The 23749-nt window shown below is 35.3% G+C and overlaps 1 protein-coding gene across 2 annotated transcripts; it reads right to left on the reverse strand.

Moving 5' to 3' along the window:
* Window positions 1-23749, reverse strand: LOC126831584 (ubiquitin-like modifier-activating enzyme 5). Of its 2 annotated transcripts, XM_056103430.1 has the most exons (12): window positions 23426-23749; window positions 23104-23149; window positions 21423-21512; window positions 19818-19927; window positions 14657-14743; window positions 13456-13540; window positions 12092-12196; window positions 9888-10015; window positions 4163-4298; window positions 2844-2922; window positions 1938-2050; window positions 1-1750 (listed from the first exon to the last, which is right to left on the reverse strand). In XM_056103430.1, exons 1-12 carry the CDS (start codon window positions 23563-23565, stop codon window positions 1676-1678), a joined length of 1194 nt encoding a protein of 397 aa, XP_055959405.1. In that variant the 5' UTR covers window positions 23566-23749; the 3' UTR covers window positions 1-1675. The 2 variants fall into 2 exon arrangements, with proteins under 2 accessions (XP_055959405.1, XP_055959406.1); XM_056103431.1 differs by lacking the exons at window positions 21423-21512; window positions 23104-23149; window positions 23426-23749 and adding an exon at window positions 21182-21249.

Raw genomic sequence — 23749 nt, forward strand, 5'->3', positions numbered from 1 at the left:
TTTAATTTTTGACTGATCAACAGTAGATTTATTATATATACACATATAAAGCTGATAGATCCTATATATAAAGTAAATATACAAATATTTACATCTTGAAACTCGTTTGATTCTCAATTCCATCATCCAATACAATTACCTGTTATATCGCCCACAGTCAGGCTTTCAAATTTTATATATTGTTTGGGTTGCTTTAATCTGATTCGGAAAACAGCTTTTATTATTTTTAAGAAAATATCACATTGTCACCAATCAGATGTGTCAACAATATTCCTTCTATAGATTCAACTTTCAAAAATGACAATCAACGGCTGTAATATGATTTCATGGGTTTTTTGTAGATATTTGATAACCTTATGTTTCTGTCCTTAGATTACAATCAACGGCTATAATATGATTTCAGTTTTTTTTTGTATCTGTCCTTACAACAGCAGTTCATCGACATGGTATTAACATTAATTATTTCAGCTGATTCACTCAACAATATTATAAATATGAACATCTTACAGCATACACATAAATATATATATAAATATTTTAAATGAAGAAAACCAACTTCCCTCTAAAACCAACATTATTCATTTTGTGTTTAATGAACTATTAACAAATGATTTATAACAATTTATGTAACTATTCTACCATAGCAACCAGATGTTTTTTAACTGGTACAAGATAGTTTGTATGCCGACTGACATGGGTGATCACAATATAGTCTAATAAGAAATGTGGGCGTGTATAATAAAATCATAGAGTATATGAATAGTATGAAAACAGAAACATATCAGTTTATCATCCAGTTACAACTCACAAGAGACTGAAAACACGAGACACTGAAAACACGACCAATATTCGCCCTGATGTTCAGCGAGTCTGGATGACAACTTCCAAATATCTACAGGTATTTATATCACCAAGACATGAACAATTATAGTAGACATATGTTAGCGAGATAGAGAGAGGGGGGGGGGAGAGTGAGAGGGTTTAACGTCCACTCGACACAAACTAAGTCATTACGGGACTAACACATGGTTCAATTCTATTTCACTAATTCGCTTGCACGTAGATTCTTTAGCAGTGGGAGGAAACCGGAGGACCCGGAGAAAACCCACGAGGTTGTTGTTTTAGTGAAAATGAAAATTATTGCCATGGGTATTTTTTTTTTATTTCTATGCCCCTGAATTTGTACTGACTAGAATAATATAGATTTTACACAGTAATATGAACTTTCTTTAAACTGATGGATATAAATCTCTTCAAAATAAATTATAGATTTTACACAGTAATAATAATTCGCTATTAAACTAGTGTTTATGAATATATCTCCTTCAAATAAATTATAATACAGAAATAAAAAATTCTCAATAAGGGCCTTGAAAGATAATAATATAAGTTAATAAACCTATTGTTATAATAAAGGACAGAGCGACATTGTTTCAGGTCGATTTTATCAGTTTTAGATAATGGTAGATACGGTATAACACGTTGTTACTCCATGCAAAGATTGGACATTGTTCATTTTATAAATTGATAATAACATTATCAACTTTAACATTGTTGATGAATATATGTCCATATTTGGTCATATTAACCCAAGTTTCAGACACAACAAACACCATTTTCAAAGTTAAATTCCTCAGTTAAAATACTGGCATAATCAGTTAAAACAGTCCATGGGTTATAATCCCTGCATTTCTTTCATTAATTCATCTAAAGATTTTTCGGTGCTGTCTACGGTCTTCTCGTTAGAGGCCTAAAAGATAATTTTATAAGACAATAAATCAGTTATTTGCTATCTCGGCTATATGAAATTTTAGTATAAATCCTATAAGTTTACTTGTCAATACGATCAGTCTTCAAATCTGTCTACACAACACAAAACCTGTCTATAATGCATGTTTAGCTGTCTATAACACCTGTTTATTATATAATATGATTACCTGTGTTGGAGCAGGTGTTGTATAAGCAACTTTTAGTCCTTCAACCAAATTTGGAACCTGACCGTCAGCTTCTTTTAATTCATCTTCTGTTGTTTCAGATACAAGCTGTATTTCTAGAATAAAAAAAGCAGATCACTTTTATTTGACCACAGATTAAATTTCAAAGATATCATACACAGCAATAGCCTGAACATGTTATAACTATCTGTAAAACTACTATTGTAAATATTAAGTTTGTTTACAGCAGGAGACAAGAACAGGTTACTAGAATGAAACCCAGTCTAAGTCTCTTTAGTTGCAGGACATTTGGGTCATTGGAGCGCCGACTTTATTAGCCCAGTCGGAGCAGAACTACTGTAGGACGTTAAACCCCATTTTATTTCATTCCAGACATTGTAGAGTCTTATATTCTGGTCCAATATATTATAAACCCATTCTTTAACTGAATATATACATTCAAACAATTATCAATTAAAAACATGTATTGGATATGTAGAGTGTTAAATACCAGCTGTTGAGGAAGCTGAATTGTTTAGGATAATGGTCATTACGACTATCTTTATCTTATATTAACATATGCACAATTGTCCAAACCATTAAGAACTGATAATATATACAGGTAATATATACAGGTAATATATGCAGGTAATACAGGAAATATATACACAATTAAACTGTTGACTTATAACCTAAGTGTTTTACTGATGAACGTAGTACTTTACAATGTTAAACTCATATCGTTGACTTATAAAGAGTATAATGAACCTAGATCTTGACAATGTTAAACTCATATCGTTGACTTATAAAGAGTATAATGAACCTAGACCTTGACAATGTTAAACCCATACCGTTGACATATAATGACATTTTTTTTCCCTGATAAACGTTAGATTGGATTTATCTTACCCCAGACATTATCATCATGAACTATTTCTTCTACTTTGTCTTCAGTTTTCTCTACTTTTGGTTTAGTTGCTTCTTTGATCTATAACAGATAAAAGTGACAATATTACTCATGCTCGTATATTCTGTTTATCATTTACACAAGGGACAGCATAGGTTGATGGAACCGCTTCGTGATATCCATTTTAAAGGAGCTAAATCGCTAATATTTTGGACCTAGAAATTAGCACAAATGGGTCGCAACACATATAATAATGTAATATGAATTTATATAAACTGTTTTACATTCAATCATGTCCGTTTTACTGTGAATTGTCATCAGTTATGTTCCGCTAAATACGCCAGAAGTCTCAACCGCAAGTCAGTTTCTAGCGTCTGGTTATTCCAGTCAACACCGATATTATTTATTGCCCATGCTCTCCAAATAAGAACATGATATCACCGTTTGACATGACTTGTGAAATATATCTAGCCCCATTCTTTGAGCACCTTGTTACAAATGGCGCTGAAACAATTCGTGTACCAATGGTAAAATGTTTATTTTGTCTTAAATATTGGATATCAGAAGCCCATCTTATCCAGGCAAGATCACAACACCAATGCTGATTTAAATTGCAAAAAAAATTGTGTTTTCAATGTCGAAGATTTTCGATGATATTGAGTTACGGACTTAGCTACTTTAATACTTAAGGAAACCGACCTATTGTTGTATTGATATTCCTTTTAGAGATCCAACTTTTATAGTATTAAAGTTTATAAGTGATTCCTGTATCACACGCACTAAAGGACTGACATTGTTATTACAGATACAACTTTTATGATATTATTTCTATACCACTCACCCAGGGTCTTTATATTAGGTACATTATTGGGATGGAGTATTTGAAGTTTGATGGATATTATAGACAGTGGGCTATAGAATCATGAACCACCAGGTGCACTCATCTGAAGAGCCTGTAACAACTAGACTACTCAACACCTAAACTATGCATGACTGGAGGAAAATAAGTCGCATCACAAATTTATTCAGCTGAAGACAACTTGATCCGTCAATTTCTAGAATATGGCCTGTGATAAAGTTTGTCATGTCATGTCTAAAGGCTGCGTAAGTTGAAACAACTACATGTAGACCACCGTCTCCGTCTCCATTGGCCCAGTCGGAGCAAACAGTAGGACTTTAACCCAGACTTGCTCTGACTTGAGACACGTAAGCCATGCCACGTTTAAAACCAGCACAGCTTGAAACACCCAGATCACACCATGTCTAAAACCTGTAAAGCTTGAGACACCATGTCATTAAAGATATAAAGAACTGAGTTTACCTGAAACGCTTGTTGTTGTTTTATACAGTAATTATCATCACATTGTGGATTAGGTCGTAATGTCATAGTTGGAAAATAATCTTGTAATGCATTATAACCTAAATAATAAGTCACATCTCCAAAACTTAATAAATACCTGAAATATATATATATAAAAAACCTGTTAAACATCTGGAATATAAAAACAAATTTTGATCAACATTTGGAATATATGAAAATAATGACAAAAGCAAGGCGCGGAATACGCCCACGCAGCAGCTTTTTCTCAACTGCAGCTTATCCGAAAGGAAAATTTTGAAGTTGAGAAAATATGATTAGGATCTAGGGTTCATCCTGTTGTGACCACATTGCTTCCAACCAAATTTAAATTTAAAAAAATGTTTAAATAAAAACCTGTAGTCTGTATCACGTTCACTTCGTATTCGGCAAAGTGGTGATAACTCTGGAACGGAAGACTCAGGTCTCCTGCTGATGAATATCGATAAGGAGCAATTGCTTCAATGCTTCAAGCCTTATATCAAAAAGATCCATCAAAAACTAAAATGTGTTCACAAATTTTTCCGGAAAAGGGGTATAACTCTGGAACGGAAATTCAATGAACGCTGAATATCGATACGATTCATCCTCAAACCAAATTTTACAAAAATCTGTTAACAACTACAGCCTCTGTCTTGTTTACAAGACATTGCCTTAAAACTAGAGCCTCTATCGCATTCACAATGTTTTCGGGACACTGTAGATAACTCTGAAATGAAAAGTTGCAGAATGACTGAGTTCATCCTCTAATGACCCCAATTCTTCCCACCAAATATGGCTTATATGGCATTCACAAGAGTTTTGGCAAAGCTGTTAACGAAACGTTGTGGAAAGATGAAAATCGATAGTGTTCATTCACTCATGATCCCAATGCTTACAGCCAAATTTGAAACTATTTTATCAAAAAATATAGCCTTTATCGCGTTCACAAGATTTTCAGAAGGGGGGGGGGGCATAACTCCGGAACTGGAGTAGTAGGACGCTGAAATTCGATAGTGTTTCATCCTCTCATGAACACAATGCTTCACACCAAATATGAAAAGAATCTGAGAAATCTGTAGCCTATATCAGGGGGGATAACTCTGAAATGGAAAGTCAGATAACACTGAAAATCGACAGGGTTCATTGGCTCATTTGAAAACAATCTGTTAGAAACCACAGCCTCTATCATGTTCACAATGTATTCAGAAAAGGGGGCATAACCACAATGATTCACATATAATTTCGAAATGAAATTAGGTTCTACGTCCTACTGTTCACCTAATTTCGAAAGAAGCCATTAAAAACTGTAGTTTCTATCACATTCACAAGTCAAAACCCTGCAGCTTTTCTGCAAAGTGTGTGTGAATGTGTGTGTGTGTGTGTGTGTGGGGGGGGGGTATACCTCATGACTTGCCTAGGTGGCAACTTGAATGACCTGGTGGTGGGTAGATAAAGGTATTGCGTATTTCAGGCCAATTGGACCAGTGCTTGTAAATTATGTAAAACTGCAAAGTTATATGACTCTAGCATTCATATTGACTGAGATATGACCATTTGAATAAGGGTACCCTTTCGCAAGTATTGAAACTACTAATATACAGTTTTACATAAATTTCCATGTACTATATTTTTCATAATTTTCGGGGGGGGGGGGGGGGAGATTTTATGATAGCTGTATTATTCGGCATTGGACTGGTTCTAACAATCATAATAACACAGCAATCATTCATTGTCAATTTAATCATCAATACTGCATTAAATACAAAATAAACAGAAATATTAAATACTGCATTAAATACAAAATAAACAGAAAGATTAAATACCTTGTAAAAGACCTGGTTATTAAGTTTCGTTCTTTAATCAGGTGTAAATCTGTATTTTAACGTTAGCTTGTGAAAGTCTTGCTGTACAGGTCTTATTGAACAGTACTGGTCTTATTGTACAGGGTGTACGTCTTATTGTACAGGGTGTACGTCTTATTGTACAGGGTGTAGGTCTAATGTGACAAAGTATTCTATAACTTTCATCAAATTGAATGATCATTTAGGTGCTTAAAACTTTATGACCTCAGCTGTTTTTTTTAAATATATGGTATTGATGTATAAACTTCTGTTAAGGCATGAACTGGCTATGATCTAATTAAACATGTAGTTAATCCCATATGTCATTTACAGCTTACATATGATCTTTGTACAAGCTCCACATGACTTTAAAGGAATATGCACTGGTTATTAAGCATACCATGATGTGATAAAGAGACAATTGCATGTATGATCATGAGTCGTATCTATTCTCCGGCACTATATAATCAGGAGTTTACTGACAGACAGACAGAGGGAGGGGGGGAATAAGAGAGGCTTGGACGAGTGCATGGACTCCTCTGAGTTCAGCCGCTGTCTTGGCAGAGGGGCGGAATGGTGGATTTAATATGTGTTCCCGATGTAGTTTAGTTCATACCTGATGTAAATAAACCCATATATGTACAAAACTGCTCTCTGTTATCACTTAACACTAAGATAGTGTTACACTTATTGTAGGGTGTAGGTCTTATTGTACAGTGCAGGTCTTATTGTACATGGTGTAGTGTTTCTTATCAAACAGTATTTACCATATAACATATAACAAGCACTGTATTCAATAACACATAGCTAGGGATTCTAATCAAACAGTATTTCTGGCCCCTATCCTCCTATATCATTTATATATACAGTATCATGTACATGTCTTGTTGGCATCAATAAAACTGTGTTTAATATCCTGTTTGTCACGCCTGTTAAATCAACACACACTCAACCTCAACCCAGTTAAATCATGTGACTGAACGATATGATCTGTGCTGTTATCTTATCTAATATCCTATCCACCTTTATATGATATGATATGATCTGATTTGATAAGAAAAAATATCTTATCTAATACACACTCAACCCAGTTAAATCATGTGACTGAACGATATGTTCTATGCTGTTATCTTATCTAATATCCTATCCACCCGTGACTTCTTACTTCATCAACAAAAATCTGATATACTAAATCAACAACATTCTTATTTTGTTTTGTGATAATATGTTTGATAGGTCTATCACTGAGAACTCATAAGGGGCTAATCTGTGCATCGACTGTATATAAATCTCTGTCTGGATTGTTATCTGTACGTCTATTGAAAGAAAATTAATTTCCCGATTATTACTCAGCATTATCGCGTTAAAACTGTAAATAAGGTGCGTTAATTAACAAGGGTAAGAAATTGACTGAGAGGTGAGTTAATTAACACTAGGGGTGAAAAACTGTGCAACAGTGCATTTTCTGTAGAGGTGTGTAAATTAACCAACCGGTAAAAAAGTAAATGTCAATGTTGTGTATTGTTTAATTGGCGTGTTTTCTCTCTAGTTGCAATATGCAATATCTGCACCAAAAGGTGTATAATCAAGGACCAGCAGGCTTTTTCTTAACCAGCCAAATCTTTAATAACCACCCTGCAATTTGAAATTTTTACATCTCCACCCTCATAAAAATTATTTAATTCACTAGACATATGTACACATTTAATGTCACTAAAATCAATGCACGACTCTGAATTTTCAATAAAGGCATCCAAAGCAATCATCGATACTCTCATCAAGGCACTTGTAAATTTCTACTTTGTCAAATCTCTGTACTCCCATTCCAGAATCTCCAATATAAATACTGTTAACATGCAAATTTAGTACCAAACTTAAAGACATTAAATCTGTCAATTTCATGACTTTACTTTGGCTTCAAATGTTAGACATTTATTCACATGGCAAGCCTATCAATCACCTCTCTAGACCATCAGACGACAGTGATTAAAGTGGATTAGAGCACTCGAGAGATTAATGGATATTCAAGACTTAGTCTCAATTGTCAAGTACCATTGCTACGATAATAGACAATGTATGTTACAACTTGTCAAAACTTCAAACAGTGATAACTCCACTCAGAATAAAGTAATTTGAATGAAATTGTCAATTCATTTCTTATTGTCTACTTCAAACTATTTTACTATAGAAAGAACGACCTTGGCTTTAACTAAACCTTACATAATGCATCTTTAGAGTTAAAAATGAAGAATAATGTGTTTAACATTCTACTTTTCTGCTCCGATCGCGCTACCTAAGATGGGCATATGACATAGTGTTCTATGAGGAAAATTTTACCCAGATTTCAGTGTTTCTGTTTGCTCTTCATCAAATTCCAAATTATTGGGGGTTCTTTTACGTGCATGCTAACATGGACACTGGTCCGTGATTTGTCGTTTCAACCAGAACGCCTGGAGATTTTATTTAATACAATATTTTTATTCCGGATATCTGAACGGCAGTGGGGAACAGGCTTAGCCTACTAAAACCCTTCTCCCTGGGTTACTGTGCCTTCTCAATCTCTCCGATTTGCACCACTGACAAGGAAAAACCACACTGGAAATTCCAGGGGGAGGGGGGAATTTATTGGCCAACATCTGGTTCTTCATTAAATATAAATACGAAAAATGTATAAATAAGAAAAATGTTTGTCGGTCTTGTAAAATAACCATTTATTACAAGGAATTGTCTGAGGTATTAAAGCTACATCTGGCTAATTTGAGTCTTGGGACAAATTTGTCATCCCTTCAAGCAGAAAGAAAGCAAGTTTACAATAACTAAATAATAATAATCTGTGCTATGTTGTTTTTTCTTTGTGTTTAACGATCAAATTGACCATATCAAGATAAAGTGGATAATTCAACCATATAGATAAACTACACCTGAAGAACCTAGCCAAACACAGAATACACAAGATAGACCTACGGACAGGACATAGATACCGCAAACAACAATTGTAACTATTAGATCAAGTGAATGGATCCAGGGGGCAGGCTGTAATCAATAAACATCCCGACAGGACCTAACATACACAATCAAGGGAAGGTATTAGGGGGCTAGCCTTAAGACTCCCCTGCTCTGTACAGTCACCTGTAGCTATATTCAGGTCATTAATAAAAATAGTTAACTGAAACAAAATAATACCCATTAGTCAAGCAGCATATACATGACAGTATTTTGGTGTATTGAGTGTATTTTGGTGTATTGACAGTATTTTGGTGTATTGACAGTATTTTAGTATATTGACAGTATTTTAGTATATTGAGTGTATTTAGTTTAGTATATTGAGTGTATTTTAGTATATTGACAGTATTTATATTGACAGTATTTTGGTATATTGACAGTATTTTAGTATATTGACAGTATTTTAGTATATTGAGTGTATTTTAGTATATTGAGTGTATTTAGTTTAGTATATTGAGTGTATTTTAGTATATTGACAGTATTTTAGTATATTGACAGTATTTATATTGACAGTATTTTGGTATATTGACAGTATTTTAGTTTATTGACAATATTTTGGTATATTGACAGTATTTAAGTATATTGAGTGTATTTTAGTATATTATTTCGGTGTATTGACAGTATTTCAGTTTAGTATATTGTTCAACATCCACTTGACCCAAACTAAGTCATTTCAGAACTAACATGGTTCAATTTTATTTCAACTATTTGCTTGTACACAGCAGTTTTTAGATGTGGGAGGATATGAACAGACGACCCTCCTCCTTCTCTGGTTGATGAGGGGAAATGAAACAACGCTACATGATTCAGTGTTTAAGCAGATGTCCACTGGTATATTGAGAGAATATCTATAAGGAACCTACTTGAGAGTATTTTGTACCAGGAATCCAGCAACAACGGCCATGGTAGTGGGTAAACTAGCAGCACAAACACCTTCTCTTTTTAACGTCTTCTCATCAGTTTTAGTTGCTACAACTAGTGGAGGAGCACACTGCAATAAACACAAAACAATACATTGACTACTGACCACATATACATAAAACAATACATTGACGACTGACAAAATAAACCTGTTTTAGTAGCTACAATTAATAGAGGAGCACGTTGCGAAAACTACTAAAATATTAAATATTCTTTTCTCCATAAATTGACTATCGACAAAATAAACCCTAATCCTTATAAGAAATATAGAAATAGATTTGTAGTTATCTATATATTGCACTACGTTTTTGTTAATTAATCATTATTTGCTTCATAACGATACCTGTATGAGTTTTGAAACGTAGCATGTTAATAAAATTCAGAAGTAGTATATCCATATTAGTGTGTTATTTTTAAAATAAACCCTGGCAGACACACAGTATAAACTCTCCAAAAGAGCGTCCCAAATTGACAGAATAGCAATCAAGCGACACAGAATTCAGTCCTTTCAGTCCTGAACATGGAGGTGGTGTAAGTAGAATCGGAATCGTGACGTAATTAAACACGGCGAATATATGTCTCAACTGCAATGGTTGGTTAGGATATTTTATTATTCAGAAAGCGCATGTGTTACAGTCTCAAATCCTCCTTTTTATTTGATTATCACTGTTTTCTGGATGGAGAGAATTAAATTCCAGAATGTTCAATTGAGTAACAAAGAAACATGGCTGGCTCCCTTTAAACAAAACTGAACCTGTTAAAATAATAGGCCTACTGACAGTGTCACTGCCTAGTTACGAATATATTTGTATATCTGAAAACAGTTTTAATTAATTTATGACTGATTTTCTACTGTTTTATGTATTTCAGAAATGTGATTTCATAAAAGATGATGTTTGAAAATGGTGTGATAGTCATGTGTGCAGAATTCCTTGAAGATATTTGCCAATAAAGATTTGAGTTGAGGAAGATCATTGAGCACAAAAATGAAAAAAAGTACACTGTTATATTATTTAGAGGGGGTTTATTGTCCATTCGACCACACTTTTCGACCAATCAGAATTGAGGAAATTTCTAATTGGTGCTACAATTAATTATAATATTATCTAGGGGAAGTTCGATTGTATGATAATCCTGATTACACTATAGAAATTGTTTGAAGTATTAAATAGGAAATAAAACTTACAACAGAAGGATGTTAAACCCCATTTCAATTGAATATGTTACTCTTTAATTACTAACCTCATCTCAAAAAACTTATTATTAAATAGAGTTGTGTCCCCTATTTTTGGAATACAGTATACATTAAGGTTTATAAAATGTCATAAAGTAAAAATTTGGTCTCCGTTCGGGGGCACATTTTATGTCAGTTAATATAAATCTACTGAAAGAGCAAACTCTGTATAAGCGACACTGTTCGTTATCGTAACAATGGTACATGACCATTGAATCGAGGCGATGTTGTCAACACCTGAAAGTCTGATAACTTCGCTCCCTAATGAGTAATTTGAAATTTTCAATGCATTCATTTTTCATTTTTGAACTATTATAACAAGAACAGCCAGCTGTTTATCTAAATCTTACATAACGCATCTTTAATATAACTATTATATCAAGAACGACCAGCTCTTTATCTAAATCTTACCTAACGCATCTCTAATATAACTATTATAGCAAGAACGACCAGCTCTTTATCTAAATCTTACATAATCTATCTTAAATATAACTATTATAACAAGAACGATCAGCTGTTTATCTAAATCTTACATAGCATCTTTAATATAACTATTATAGCAAGAACGACCAGCTCTTTATCTAAATCTTACATAATGTATCTTTAAAGGGGCTAATCAGAAAAACATTAATTCTGACTATTCATGGGTGAAAATGTATAACCCAGTGTAGTTGCAGCCAGAGAGAGAGAAATGGAGTTTAACGTCCACTCGACACAAACTAGGTCATTTCGGGACTAACATATGGTTCAATTTTATTTTAATAAGTCGCTTACGGGTAGGGGTCTTTAGCAGTGGGGAAATAAACAGAGAAAACTCACGAGGTTGGAGCATGGGTGAAGATATATAAGCAAGTGTAGTTTCAGCCAGCAGGAGATTGTCGAGTAAAGGGACGAATCAGAAAAAAAACTTACAGCAAAACAGGATGTTTCTCCTGGTATTATAAACTGTATATGACCAGAAACAGCGTTTTCACTTACTCCTGATTCTATCCAATTCTGGCCTAATTCATTACACGCCTACAACAAAATATACACAATTTATAGTAATCACACACCTACAACAAAATATAAACAATCTATAATCATTACACGCCTACAACAAAAATATAAAAATTTAGAGTCATTGTGTTTAACATAATGAAACGAAATGGAGTTTAGCATCCTAAATATAGTGTCAAATTTTTACTGTCAAGGACAAGGGTCCTTTTACCTCCAGGGTGCATATGTGACAATAATTGTTATTTATTTGTGATCTATTAGGAATGTTGAATTACAATTAGTATTAGAATTCTCAATTACAATCAGTGAGTCTTAGAATTCTCAATTACAATCAGTGAGTCTTAGAATACTCAATTACAATCAGTGAGTATTAGAATATTCAATTACAATCAGTGAATATTAGAATACTCAATTACAATCAATGAATATTAGAATACTCAATTACAATCAGTGAATATTAGAATACTCAATTACAATTAGTGAGTATTAGAATACTCAATTACAATCAATGAATATTAGAATACTCAATTACAATTAGTGAGTATTAGAATACTCAATTACAATCAGTGAGTATTAGAATATTCAATTACAATTAGTGAATATTAGAATACTCAATTACAATTTGTGAGTATTAGAATACTCAATTACAATTTGTTAGTATTAGAATACTCAATTACAATTTGTTAGTATTAGAATGTTCAATTACAACTATATCAGGAGGACTAGACGTTTTTGGAGAGCATAATGCACCAGATGATATGACATTTAAATTACAGTACATGTTTTCATGATCGGCTAATGAACAGGCTGTATTTCTAAAATAATTTGCTGTTTTCATTAGCCCAGTCGAAGCAGAACAGTAGGACGTTAAATCCCATTTCATATCAGTTACAAATATTTGATGAATAAATTTTATCTTTCAGAAAATGAGTGTCATGATAGGCAACAGATCATGATAAGCAGCAGATCATGATAGGCAGAAGATCATCCAAATTTACAAACATAGATGTATAATACATTACATGAAATCCCATATTTGTTTTAAAAATAGATTTATTCGGGCCATTTTAACAACAGGTTGTCTTTATGTGTTTGTAAATACAATGGGAGTTGGTTAATATTGTGTATAATCTATTGGTATTCATCCAGTAGGGTGCCTAGATGGCTGGAGAGGGTAGACATCTTCCAAATTAAGGTGATGGGTTCGAATCATGGCACAGACTCGAACTAACTATATTTATGATCAAGGGATACGATGGAAACGATTTAAAACTTACTGTATTTATTGTCATTCTGGCTTCAAAATTATCAACACAACTTAAAACTAAATTAACAGGTTCTCCTTCTTTTAGACCACCATTTCTAAAAATAAAAACAATTAAAGTATTTTCTCCTGGTCCTAAAAAAGTTCCCTACATGTCATATTCCTGAAACAATGACCCCAGAAATCCCTCCCTGGCCATCTACATGTCATATTCCTGAAACAATGACCCCAGAAATCCCTCCCTGGCCATTGCTGGATTGGCTTCTGATACCTGAGCTTTTGAGGGAGTGTGTCTATTCTTACCGTCCAATCAAATCTATCCCAAGTACAGCAACACAACAGTCTTTCGTTTAATCTGGGGTCTTCCCTAAAACTTTGGACAGTACGAGGAGCAGTCCATTTGCTGATTACACTATTTTGCTTGAATACACTATTTTGCCTATACCGTTTTTTAGGACTTTGAATTCTGTCTTATGGTTTGGATTGTTCGTACTTGGTTTTATTTTATTTAAGGTATTAAAAACGGTGAAAGTATTGTTCGTCTCCAAGCACTATTGTTTACATTGTTTGCCATTTTGATAGCCTCGTTTGTCACGCAATTAGTTTTTATGCAATATTCTACTATGCACTGGTTAATTGGGAGTAATAAATTTCACGAGTCATTATATAACGTTAAGTAAACATATCTGGAACTCTGTTTAAACCCGAACGATATTGTTACGCAGTTAGGTATTGGTTGTCAATTGGATTACTGACTAGTCATAATTTGGAACAGAAATTTGCTTTCGTTACAGCAGTGTTTGAGTGGGATTAGGTCTAATCAAACGAAACACTGTGTGGAGTATGCCTACATGACATAACATAGTTTGTGTTGAGTGTAATTTATTCAGGAATATTACTGACATGAATTTCAAGCCAGGAATGTGAACTAAATATGGAAAATTTTTCAAACAGAGTATCTATTTGTTGTTATTTTTGTGGTAATTGTGTTCAGTAGAATACGATATTCCTCATAAAAAATTATCAAGAATTATTTTTGTTGAAGTCTGATTAAAGAAGCTTAAAATCTTAAAACCTAGTTCCTACCGTGACTTGATTTGACCCAATTGCGGCCTGTTCATTTCAAAATGGATTAAGAACCCTGGTGTACATCTATCTAAAACACGTTTCCCACCCCGAATGTCGTTTCTGGCTTCCATTTTTGAAAGACTTACTTGATTCTCTCCATAAAATGATTAAAGTTGTCCATTGTCGTTATATTATAATTATAAACTTCAAATTCTACATCAGGATTAATTTCTCTACAAAAACAGAAAAATAAAATAAATAAAAGATTTCAAGTAGGAATATATTAACCAACCATCTGGAAACTGGACTTTCACTACACTTGCAATATGACCAACCTAGCGGACCGTCTGACAAAACAATACAGGAGGTTTTCCCCTTGTCAGTGATGTAGAACGGAGGGCCTGACAAGGACAGCTGCCTAGTCGTTTGGATGGGACGAAAAACCGAGGTCCCGTGTACACATTGGCGTGCACGTAAAAGATCCCTTGGCAGTTCGAATTCGATATAAGAGTAGGCCGTAGCGCCGCTGCCCGGGCAAAATTTCCCTCATAGCACACTGTATGGCGTATGCCCGTCTTCAGTTAGCCCAGGTTAGGTGCAGAAGAGTAGGACGTTAAACCCCATTTCATTTCATTTCATTTCAATACAGGAGGAGGACACGTGGGGGGGGGGGGGTGGAGTGGGGGTGGACGGCCGAATGGTTAGCACGTGAGCGTTATATCATGAGGCCTGTCATTGGGTCAACTGACGGGGTTTCGAATCCCCAGGTTGTACCTGATAAGGAGTAGGGTTGTCTGTCCAACCTCGTGGGTTTCCTCTGGGTCCTCGGTTTCCTCCCACTGCTAAAGACTCCTAAGCGCAAGCGAATTATTGAAATAAAATTGAACCATATGTTAGTCCGGAAATGACCTAATCTGTGTTGAGTGGACGTTAAACTCTCTCTCTGTGGACAAGATAAACTACAGACCACTGTAAACCAGGTATCATTTAATCGTTTAATCTTGTGTATCTAGCACTAATATCTTTCTTTTACATTCGTTTAATATCAAATCTTTTTTTAAAAATTCGTAAAAATCATTCAAAATCACCCCAGTTTAAAACTGAATGATTAAATTTGATGATGAGTGCCCAATTTACGAGTATTTAATTCCCTGGCCACTGTTCAAGAATTAATCATTATACATCAATAATCATTTGGGTTGTTTACTTTTTAACAGTAATCGAGAAATTAAACGCTTGTAAATTGGGCACTCATTATCAAAATTAATCAGTCAGCTTTAAACTGGACACAAGTACAAATGGTCAGCTTTAAACTAGACACAAGTACAAATGGTCAGCTTTAAACAGGACACAAGTACAAATTGGATGATTTTTGGTGATTTTAACCCTCAGAGACCCAGTGTGACGTCTATGTCACACCGTAATGGCATGGCAGTTAGAATTTTTTCGGTAAAATTTCAGCTGGATTTTTGTTCATTTTGATCATATTTAAATGTGGTCTGACCCCAAAAACCACAATACAACCTAGTTATCTCCCCCCCCCCCCCCATGCAATCCCACAACACCCTATTCAACATGCCATCCTCTAAGAAAGTTGAAGTCTGCTTCACTAATCCTCACTAAATACAGAACCTAAGTGATGCCAGGTAAAAGAAGAGTTTCTTTTTGACATTTAAAGTAAGATATAGATTAGTTTATCAAAACATAGTAAAAAGATCATGAGTTGTGCTCACAGTCATTAATACATGCAAAGAAATACTTGTGTGTGACGTATGTGTCACATTGGGCTTTGGCGTAGTGTTGTTGCGCTCTTTCTCTCACTTCGATGTAAGCCAGTAACGTCATACATGTAGCTACAATGTCAGTGTCGCTTGCTTATAAAATTTAAATATAGTGACGGTGGCAATCATTTCAGAATGTTTAATGGATAATCAGTTCAATTATTTTCAAAATCCAAACACAAACACATAATAGGTAGTTAGGCTAGGCCTAGTTAGTGGTCTGAATTTCTTCTCCAAATTGATCCACACCAAGGCAATGGCTGTGCCCCTCCCCCCGCCGAAACCCTTAGGCCTAATTATCTTCCGTAAGCCCACCCCACCTATTTGACACATATTTTACAAGGGTTTTGGAAAAATTCACAGTTTGTTGAACAGTGAGTTATTGCCAAACATATTTAGTGCCAATGGGCTGAGTGGGACTTAAGTTCTTATGCATCCCCACCCCAGCCAGTTGAATTGGTAACTATTTTAGTGGTCCAATCTTCACTATTACGGTATAGTATTTGTATTACTTATTTCAATACAAACTGTAATGATATGTGTTGACAATTGTGCGTTTGAACTTATTTGTATTTGCGCAGGCCCTCTTAGACTGTATCAATTGTAGCCCTAAACACAGTTTAGCGTGAAAATTGTAGCTATCACCCACACCCCTTATTTCTTAACTATCCATGTTAATTTGTATTGTGTTTTCTATTGTAGCATGAGCAAGAAATATTCTTTACAATACATGGTGATGAGAGTGACTCAGTGAGATAGGTGAATGTGAAAATGAAGATGACGACTCATTTGAATCTTTTAATAATGAGGATGAAAATGAAGAATATTGTGGATGAAGATATTATTGCATCAAATGAACCTGAAAGTGACAGATCAGAAGATCATCAGAAACAGTTTTCTTGGGGGTTGAAGAAACATTTGATGCATGCAGGATATATTGCATTTTTAGGATCAAATGACAGTGCTAAAATTGTTCAGTTTTATTTTTATGCATGTTGTTGTATCGAAGTATTTTAGATTTTAAAAAAATGACCATCTTTAGGTCATAAAGAATGAATATCGAATTAATTAGATTATAAAGAATAAATATCGAAAATGAGTACTGGGTATTGAAGTAAATTAGAATTATAAATAATGAAAATGAAATGGAATGGGGTTTAACGTCCTGCTGTTCTGCTCAGAACTTGTCTTGCTGTTCTGTTCTGAACTGGGCTAATGAAGACAGTCATACACCATACAGTGTGCTATGAGGCAAATTTTGTACGGACAGAGGCACTAAAGCCAACTCTTATATCGAATTCCAACTGTCAAGGGATTTTTTACGTGCATGTCAATGTGTATACGGGAGCTTGGTTTTTCATCCCATCCGAACGACAAGACAGCTGTCCTTGTCAGGCCCTCCATCCTTCATCACTGACAAGGATGAACCACACCGGAAAATCTGGATGAACTTTCTCAGCCAATGCAGAGATCAAACACCCAACCTCCAGGCTAGCGAGCCAGCGTCTTACCCACTTAGCCATTGTGACCCCCCTTATAAAGAATGAATATTGAAGTAATTTACATTATAAAGAATGGGGAGCTACGGTGGCTAGGTGGGTAAAACGCTGGCTTCCTAGCCTGGAGGTTGAGTGTTCAATCCCTGCATTGGCCGAGAAAGTTCATCGTGATTTTCTGACATGGTTTCCCCTTGTCAGAGGTGCAGAACGGAGGGCCTGACCAGGACACCTGTCTAGTTCTTCGGATGATACAAAAAAACGAGGTCCCGTGTATTCACTGGAGTGGACGTAAAAGATCCATTGGCAGTTGGAAGTCGATATAAGAGTAGGCCGTAGCAAAATTTCCCTCATAGCACACTGTATGGCGTATGCCTGTCTTCATTAACCCAGTGTAGGAGCAGAACAGCAGGACATTAAACCCCATTTCATTTCATTATAAAGGATGAACATATTACCTTGATAGGTGCATTGCATTCTTTTTTGTACTGTGATGACTTTCTACAAGAATGGTAAGTTTATGTGATATTGTTATATTTACTTGATCCAAATATGTTTGTTAGTTTACAATCTTATTTATTATTTATGCATGGTTATAATATTATTGATTGTAATAAATTGAATATTACACTGTTACATTGTATGCTTTTTTGTTCTGCGATAAATTTTGGTGATTATGAAAACGGTTGTATATAAAATATGTTACAAAGAATTGATTTCTAATCTTAAACTTTGCAATTATGGTTTGAGTCAACTGATATGTCTATGTCACAAAAACCCATAACCTTACCCATTCATTTAATCTTTGAATAGCATTGGGAGTGGTAGTGACTCAGTGAGTGATGCAGACTTGCTAACCAGAAAAGTTCCCGAGAATTTTCCATCATGGTTTTTCTGTGTCAGAGGTGCATGATGGAGGGCCTGTCTAGTTGTTTGGATAGGACAAAAAACAGGTCCCTTGTAAATGTAGGCGTACATATGAAACAACCCTTGACAGTTGGAATTCGAAAGAAGAGTAGGTTGTAGCGCCGCTGTATAGGCAAAATGCCTTCAAAGCACGCTGCATGGCGTATGTCCATCTTCATTAGCCCAGTTGGTGCAGAAAATAGGGACTTTAAAACACCATTTTATTTCATTGAATAGGATTTTAGCCGTATTCAGTGGAAAATATGTAGCTTTATGGATTCCAATACAGGTATTGGTTTTCTGTAAACATTTCAACAGTGGGGAATTGCAGATGAAAATTCACCAGTAAAATAATACCAGTAATTAAAATCCATAAAAGTTAAGTATTTTAGATTACCTACTAACTGTCCTGAAGATTGTCCTGAGTTATAAACTGACATTGCACCTTCAAAATAATATGATTATGTTGTTAAAGTGCACCTTTTCAACACTGGCAGAATCATTACAAAATCCGAAATTTGTACCCTTTGAAGCCCAATGTGACATATATATCACATGGCCAAATATGGTCAAAAAATAGAAAACTTTTAAAATTGTACTGGATATGTGATGGTCAACTTCTCATTGGGTGAATACATAATTTTCATTCATTTTAAACAAGTGAGTGGCAGCCTGGATGATTTTTACAAATTTTTGATATAAAACGAATATGAAAGAAATTAGTGTCAGATACAGAAGATTAAGTCTCCCGTCAAAAGGCAAAACCTAGTAACTCAAGTTTTTCTTATTTTGAGAAAACAAAGGAAAACGTAATGAATGAATATTAAACCCCAGCTTATCCATTAATTTAACTATTGAGTTACTAGATTTTTCTGTGGCATACTAGGCAAATGAAGGAAGTTGCTAGGTTGTGTCATGGGTGTAACTGCTTACAAAATCAAAAGATTTGGATATCTAGTACAATAACAGGAAGCACATACTAGGTTTTGACTTTTGACTTTTGACGGGAGAAGTGATACCCTGGTTACAGTGTAAACATCGCAAGAACGTAGCTGACAGTCGGTTAAAACAGACGGGAGAAAATAAACAGAAAGCATTTATTACTGCTTGAGTAAAATTCTTACTTGAGTGTTTTCTCAGCAGCCTCGACTTTACTCATACCAGCTTGGTGAGGTTGATAAAATAACCGGTTCATATTGGCCAGCTCCACTTTATCATAATCAAACAACAATAACTGAAATAAACAACAAACTCTTTATTATAGTCAAACAACAATAACTAAACTTAACAACAATCTCTTTATCATAGTCAAACAACAATAACTGAAATAAACAACAAACTTTTTATCATAACCAAACAACAATAACTAAACAACAATCTCTTTATCATTGTCAAACAGTAGAGTGTTACTAAACTTAACACACACACCATCACAGACAGAGGGAGATGGGGATTAGCGTTCAATCGACACAAACTAGCTTCAGTTTTATATCAATAATTTGCTTGCACGTAGGGATCTTTAGCAGTGGGAGGAAACCAGAGAACCCGGAGAAAACCCACAAGGCTGGACAGGCTACTCTACTCCTTGTCACGTACAAGACGGGATTCGAAACCATGCCACTTGACTCAATGGCAGGTCTTATGCATGTGTCAACCATTCAGCCATTCAACCGATCCCCACACAGACAAAAGAGGGAAATGAAATTGGGTTTAATGTCCTACTGTTCTGTTACGAACTGGGCTAATGTCAATGAAGATGGGCATACGCCATACTGTGTGCTATGAGGGAAATTTTGTCCCGACAACCACGCTACGGCCATATCTTATATCGAATTCCAACTGTCAAGGAATTTAAATGTGAACGCCAATGTGTAAATGGGACTTCATTTTTCAGCACATCAGTACGACTAGACAAAAGATGGACAGAGAAATAAAGTGGGGGTCTAACTCCTACTGGAACTTTCGAGGCTAACACCAGGATTGAACCCGGGAACTTCAGGTTAGCCAACCAGGGCTTTACTCCCTGAACCACCACAGCTCCTTGGACAAAGAAAAAAGGGGCCATTAAAATCCAAGTTATAGAGACTAATTTGTAATGTTGGCACCTGGTACATACCTTTCCTACACCCCACCTGTAACACTCCCCACCCCACCGACTCATACAACTTCACCTGGTACATACCTTTCCTACACCACACCTGTAACACTCCCCACCCCTCCCACAACACCACCTGGTACATACGTTTCCTATACCACACCTGGATAACATCTCGGCTGTAACACTTCCCACCCCACCCACTCCTATATAGCCACCGGGTACATACGTTTCCTATACCACACCTTGTTAACATTTCACCTGTAACACTCCCCACCCCACCCACTCCTACAACACCACCTGGCACATACTTTTCCTATACCACACCTGGTTAACATCTCAGCTGTAACACTCCCCACCCCACCCACTCCTACAACACCACCTGGTACATACCTTTCCTATACCACACCTGGTTAACATCTCGGCTGTAACACTCCCCACCCCACCCACTCCTACAACACCACCTGGTACATACCTTTCCTATACCACACCTGGTTAACATCTCGGCTGTAACACTCCCCACCCCACCCACTCCTACAACACCACCTGGTACATACCTTTCCTATACAACACCTTGTTAACATTTCACCTGTAACACTCCCCACCCACTCCTACAACACCACCTGGTACATACCTTTCCTATACCACACCTGGTTAACATCTCGGCTGTAACACTCCCCACCCCACCCACTCCTACAACAGCAACTGTATAATCACGGATTTTCTAAAATATAAAAAATGTGTATAATTAGTTTAATTAAATGTTGTGTTACCATGGTACTGTACGTATTTATATTACAACAAGCTTGTGTTACTTTCAATTTATTATTATCTTGGATGATAATGTGTTAGTCCCAAAATGACCTAGTTTGTGTCGAGTGGACATTAAACCCCATTTCTCTCTCCCTCAGTTAATGGTCGTTATAAGACAGTTTTCTACTATAAGTATCGGGACGAGGACCTGGTTCTCGATCACCAATCATCTTGATGTTGTTCTTGGGGGGCAACGCTCTTCAAAAACAGTCTAAGAGTATTGCCAATTTATGTACTCTCGACACGAAACTCAGCCGGATTGTTCCTTGGACAAATGAGCATCAATTGATCGATTCTTTGTTATGATGTCACAATTGCAAGAAGGCTGCGATGACGTCACAGCCAGATCCAGGTCCATAGTAAGATGGTACTTGTTTCACTATGTTGGCCATTTTGACTACTGAGGGGAGGTGACTCTAGTTGAACACCAAGTGGAAGATATAAAAAGGTTCAGTTATTTAAGAGCTAAATCTGCCAATTGCAGGTTTTTATATTGGCTTCAAATGTTATATAAACTATTGTTTAAAGGGACAATAACACTCTTGCTGGCTTGAAAGCTCCAGAAAATAAATAATATCTCTATTTAAGTACTAGATGTTTAAGTGTCCTACCTGTTGTGTAAATTATCCATCACATTCTATTTTACTTGTGCAGAGGGTTCGAAAATATTTTTAAATCGAAGTTTCATTTGAAAAGGTTTACGTTAGACGTTTCAAATCATTATGTTGAATTTTTCAAAATTTTTAAATAAGGTGTGTTAAGATGAAATTTGTATCATCAATTAATTGAAATATTCTAAAATAGTACAATTTGTTGACCAGAATAAAGATTGGGACATATTATTCAGTTACAACAAGAGTGGTATTGAGCCTTTAACCATTCATTTACAATTTACAAACACCTCTCTAGACCATCCGATGGCGGAGATTTAAACCGATTGAAACACAATTGCCATTTAATGATTTAATTCAGCAAGTGGTTGTCGTGCAAGATAAACCCACATTTTGCAAGATATAAACAGAGAATTCAAGCTAAAAACATGATTTGTCGTATAATGAATGGGTATAAACCAAGGAAGTTACGGTCTGAAAAGTGCCAATATCAAAAGGAACCGAAATCGTTGGGTTATAAAATTACATTTCAAGTTTCATCTAAACCGGATAAAAATTGTGATTTTTTTAACAATCAGGGGACACAATCCATTAAGTTATGGTCCAATACATGCCAATATTGAAAGGAATTGAGATCTTTGTCCCGGGAAACATGATAGGTCTACATGCAAAATGGTGAATCAAAACAAACTAGAACATTTTAGGACTAACATATGGTTCAATTTTAATTTGCTTGTGGGTAGGGGTCTTTAGCAGTGGGAGGAAACAGGAGGAACTGGCGAAAACCCACGAGGATGGACAGGCGACCCTATGTTTCAGGCACTGTTGGATGTACCAGTACCATAATTCTTGTGTTTTTCTATTTTTACATTTATTTTGTCGTCTGCTTACCTCATAATTATCAACTATTCCCATCCTCTTTAACGCCATCAATCGACTGGAAACAAAATCAAATGAAATTTAACGTACTAGTAATTGTCTGAATAAACTGTTTATACGAGGGATATTCTGATGCTATAAGGCCTACTCAAATTTCAAATTCCAATGGTAGGAATCATAATGAATTTATAGAACAAGGAAGACACATCATATCGTCATATGTCTGTGACATAGTTTAAAATTACGGCAAGTAAATTATGGTGGGTATCATAATATAGAGAGACCACCAATTAGGTAGTCACAATTTGAAAAAAATAAATAAATAAATTAAAACCTGTATGGATTGGAATCAACAACTTCAGAACTCATCTGTGTAATTTTCGGCCGATTTATTTGTTGTTTTTCATTTCTTTCTTTTTGTAGCTGAGCTTCCAATTCTTTTATTTTCTTTTGGAGACTTTCTATCGTCGCCATGTTGTCTTTTTTTAACTGTTGTTGTTGTCCAAAACGATCAAGAATTAGTCCAAATTAAAATTATTAGTCACAATATGTTTCGTCTTGAATAATTGTTGATGTGATGAAATTAAACGTGGAGTTAATCGAGATTGACCGGTCTTATTTTCGTTGGTTTATAAAGGGAACAAAAAGGCTGGACAAA

Source organism: Patella vulgata, chromosome 9 (assembly GCF_932274485.2).
Source record: "Patella vulgata chromosome 9, xgPatVulg1.2, whole genome shotgun sequence".
Classification (NCBI taxonomy): domain Eukaryota; kingdom Metazoa; phylum Mollusca; class Gastropoda; family Patellidae; genus Patella; species Patella vulgata.

Excerpts from the sequence above, each read along its gene's own strand:
- LOC126831584 (XM_056103430.1), bottom strand. The coding sequence starts at position 23,565 with ATGGCGACGATAGAAAGTCTCCAAAAGAAAATAAAAGAATTGGAAGCT. Across the intron at positions 14,744-19,817 it reads GCTGCTGAGAAAACACTCAA|AGAAATTAATCCTGATGTAG; the intron begins GTAAGAATTTTA and ends CTGTTTTTGTAG. Across the intron at positions 13,541-14,656 it reads CATTTTATGGAGAGAATCAA|AAATGGTGGTCTAAAAGAAG; the intron begins GTAAGTCTTTCA and ends TTTTATTTTTAG.